Source organism: Rhagoletis pomonella, unplaced genomic scaffold (genome assembly GCF_013731165.1).
Source record: "Rhagoletis pomonella isolate Grant_MI unplaced genomic scaffold, Rhpom_1.0 Rhpom_scaffold_00009, whole genome shotgun sequence".
Classification (NCBI taxonomy): Eukaryota; Metazoa; Arthropoda; class Insecta; order Diptera; family Tephritidae; genus Rhagoletis; species Rhagoletis pomonella.
The window spans coordinates 20,954,050-20,957,893 of NW_023458563.1; the positions used below are offsets into that span (position 1 = coordinate 20,954,050).

Here is a 3,844-nt window from a genome sequence, read left to right on the forward strand (position 1 = left end):
ATTGCGCTTGTACTTCATGCTGTAAGCGTCACTTGCGCGAGCTGTTTTGCTGAGTACACACATACAGATACAAAAATATTGCGCTTGTGTTGGGAGCTCTGCCAACGCTGTGCACCACTGATGTACATACATATGTATGTGGGTATATATAATAACGAACGCTTAAAATCGATCTCAAATTTTGTACAACGCTTTTATCAACTTACAATATTGCTTGTCCAGGCAGCTATAAAAGCTTTGCTTTGCAAAGTTCCTATAAAAAACGCATAGTGCATAGGGCGCCATCTAACTCTAGAGTTGAGAAGTAGATGTCGCCCTATGCACTACGTACGCTACAGCGGAAATGGCCGACACACTATTTCCTTAAATCAGCGTTGGACAGAGAGAGCTTTTACTCTGCTCGCGCCTATACAAAATGTATAGATAGTGCCTATCAGTGCTTTAAATGAAATTAATTGGTGCTCGTATGTATGTACATCAGCGTTTGGCAGAGAGAGCTTTTACTCTGCTCGCGCCTATACATACATATGTATATGCATGTGTGTGCACCAATCTATTAATATCGTTGAATTATTTTAATATCTATTGCAAAATTTTATACGGACAAGACTAAAAAGTAGAAAATAAATAATATTAAAAAAAAACACAAACATACATTCTGCCATTGTTTCTTTTAACTTGCTTCAAATAAATAGCCTTTATGTTATATGTATATTTATTTAAATAGATAATAAAATAATAATAATATAATTTTTCCCATTTAGTGAGTTAGTTTTTATAATTTCTTTATCCTCGTGCTAGTAGTATAAAGTTAGTGATACATACTGTGCTCTATAACCAAAGAAAACACGACTATTGTCGCATGTGTAAACGAAAAGAGAGTGTGGGTCACTCATGTAACAGAGTGCGTAAACTTATAAGATTATCTGCTTGATAAAGTTATCGGCCTAGATAAATACCACTAATAATTCTCAGTCCCATAGAATTTGTTTTGATAACTTTTGATTTTGAAATTTTAGCAAGTCATTATAAACAATTTATGAGATTGAAAATGAAGAGCGTGGGGCGCATGTAATAGACCAGAATTGAAGGGTAACATATATGTGTATGTGGATATATGAATAACGACCGCTTAAAATCGATCTCAAATTTGTACTTTCTCTGTAGAAATTTTAGGTTTATGATATGTAGTTTGACTATTGTAAATTAAATCTAATGCATGCGCCACAAGCTTTTCGTTTTCAATCTCATAAATTGTATATAAAGACTTTTGCTAAAATTTCAAAATCAAAAGTTATCAAAACAATTCTATGGGACTGAGAATTATTATTTTATACTTTTTAGTCCATTTATAAAAGCGTTGTATATTAAAAAGTTTTTTTACTTTATTTATTTCTTAATTTTTCACTTTGCCTATCGCTGATTTCAAAAATGTCTATTAAAAGTAGCCAAACATGTAGTATTTATTAAAAAAAAACATGTAGCATAAGTATTTAATTTTAGTAGTACATGCCTAAAATTAATTGTTAAACAATACAACCCTGTAGTAGAAATCATTGGATTACATTCCAAACATATGTGAAGTTGCAATCCACAAAAAGCTTTTACTTTTGGAACGCATAACAAAAGCTCCACGCTGCAACTATAAAAGCGCGAACCCTCGAGTAGAAGTGTCACACTATCGATAGTCACATCATATGTAGTTTTGATAGTTTTCCGAAAAACTATCAATATTCACGATAGTCTCGAAAAAAACAAAACTATCGATAGCACTATCGATAGCGCTAAATCAGTTAGGTTGCTTTGCTTTTACAGGATCATAGTGAAATAAATATTATCTTATAAAAGTTGTAATCATTCAAAATTAAGTAACTGCTTAGCCAAAATACTTCTCTTTTTAGAAAGTTCAAAAACAAACACAAGTTATACAAACAAAACAGGATTTACGATTAACATATGTATGTATGATTTCAAAGAAATTGGGAGAGATGATCGATAGTCCTACTAAACTATCGATATTTTCGATAGTATAAGAAAAAACTATCAATGAGTATTGATAGTCTAAAAAAATTGAAACTATCGATAGTTTGACAACTCTACCCTCGAGCGATCGTCTTCACTTGCGATAGACGTTCACTCGAGAGGTAAGTCTTCTGTAATTAGTCGTGGGCTGCGGTGGTGGCCCGATTACTTATACAAACATACATACACACTATTTCTAGTATTACATTAGACGAACAGCGATAAGCTGGTCTCTAATGATAGTATTTTACAAATTAGTTGAATAGTGCCAAACTGGTCGCTAATAGTAATTTTCCTATATTTAGTTGAACAGTGCCAAACTGATCGCTAAATTTATCAAAATAATATCTACGATTTGATGTTATTTAATTCCCGTGTAAATAATTTCATTTGTTTAAGGTTTATACATTCATGTACTAAACAATCCACGCTCAAAAACTTTTCAATAAACTCAATTATATTTTCTGCATAATAATAATTTTATAACTTGGCGCCCAACATCGTGGCAAACCTCTCGAGTTATTTAAAACCATTACGCCGAAGCGAAAGAATTGCAAATTCTAACATGACTCAGTTTACTACCGAACAATTCGAGCGGCTTATGCAAGCTGTCGGCCATTTTAATACACGAGCTGGCTCGTTCAGCAATTGTACTGCTCGTTATGGTGGTGAACGCGAGTCCACAAAGGTTGAGGAGTTTATTGCTGCTGTAGCGACATTTAAAGCCGTTGAGAAAATAAATGATGCCGACGCAATCATAGGTATGCCGATGATTCTTGAGGGCGACGCCGCAGAATGGTGGCGTGGTGTACAAGAAAAAGCAAAAGCTTTTGACGATGTTGTCCGAATGCTCCGAGAAGCTTTTTCCCCTCTGAAACCATCATGGCGAATATACGGTGATATTTTTGAATGTAAGCAACAAAAAAATGAACCGACAGACACTTTTGTTCGAAAAAAGCGTGCACTGTTTTCACAACTCACAAATGTGCCGAACGAAGCCGATCAAATCGACATTTTGTTTGGAATGCTGCACTTGCAAATTCGGGACAGGGTGAGTCGTAAGCGAATTAATACATTCGATGATTTATTGAACGAAGCTCGCGAAGCCGAGTTGACCCTGCGAGAACACAAAACGCCGACTGTGAACGCTGATAAAGCTGTTGTTAGCACAAGTGCGATGCGATTTTTGTCATAATGCTGATGTGTGTTTTAAAAAGAAGAACGAAGAAGCAAAGCAAGCACAAACACAAGCGATTGCACATTCAATAGTGAGGAAACCAACTTTCGCATGTTACGGTTGCAATGCGCCAGGTATTACACGCGCAAACTGCCCCAAATGTGCAAACAAACCATCCACGAGTCATGGTGCGGTTAATTTTAACTCGTTAACTATTCCAATTGGAAGAAACATTCCAATTGCAAATGTACAATTGTTTGGTCTGCCTGGACAGGTTTATTTTGATTCCGGAGCGCGAACCAGTGTAGCCAGCGCAAATTTGAAACGGATAATGGATTTTAAAGGTTGCATATACCAAAGACTTGAGTGCGAAATCACTCTCGGCGACGGTAGCACGTCACTCCAAAAATGCCTTACAACTAAATGCGACATGGTAATAGGTGGTCGCTGTTTAAATATTCGGTTTATGGTGCTACCAGATGCAATTGGTAATCGAACGTTGATTGGCGCAGATTTCTTGGAGCAAGCAGGAATAGTTTTGAATATGGGTCAAAGATATTGGTACTTTGAGAGTAATCCAACACAGCATTTTGACTTCGCAGAACAACTGCCACTCGAATTAAATGTTGTGGAAAGAGTGAAAGT

General features: G+C 35.8%; 1 protein-coding gene and 1 long non-coding RNA gene across 2 annotated transcripts; both read left to right on the forward strand.

The window, feature by feature from the left end:
- The first annotated feature begins 2,095 nt into the window (after nucleotides 1-2,095).
- LOC118745871 lies at nucleotides 2,096-2,497 on the forward strand. Its single transcript, XR_004993725.1, has 2 exons — nucleotides 2,096-2,144; nucleotides 2,422-2,497. It is a non-coding gene; the product is annotated as an uncharacterized LOC118745871 (long non-coding RNA).
- A 90-nt stretch (nucleotides 2,498-2,587) lies between these two features.
- On the forward strand, nucleotides 2,588-3,217 carry LOC118745439 (activity-regulated cytoskeleton associated protein 2-like). The gene has a single exon (XM_036478891.1). The coding sequence runs from the start codon at nucleotides 2,588-2,590 to the stop codon at nucleotides 3,215-3,217; it is 630 nt and encodes a 209-aa protein (XP_036334784.1).
- Nucleotides 3,218-3,844: the final 627 nt, after the last annotated feature.

What these genes read in the sequence shown, in the direction of transcription:
- LOC118745439 (XM_036478891.1), top strand. Translation starts at nt 2,588, where the DNA reads ATGACTCAGTTTACTACCGAACAATTCGAGCGGCTTATGCAAGCTGTC.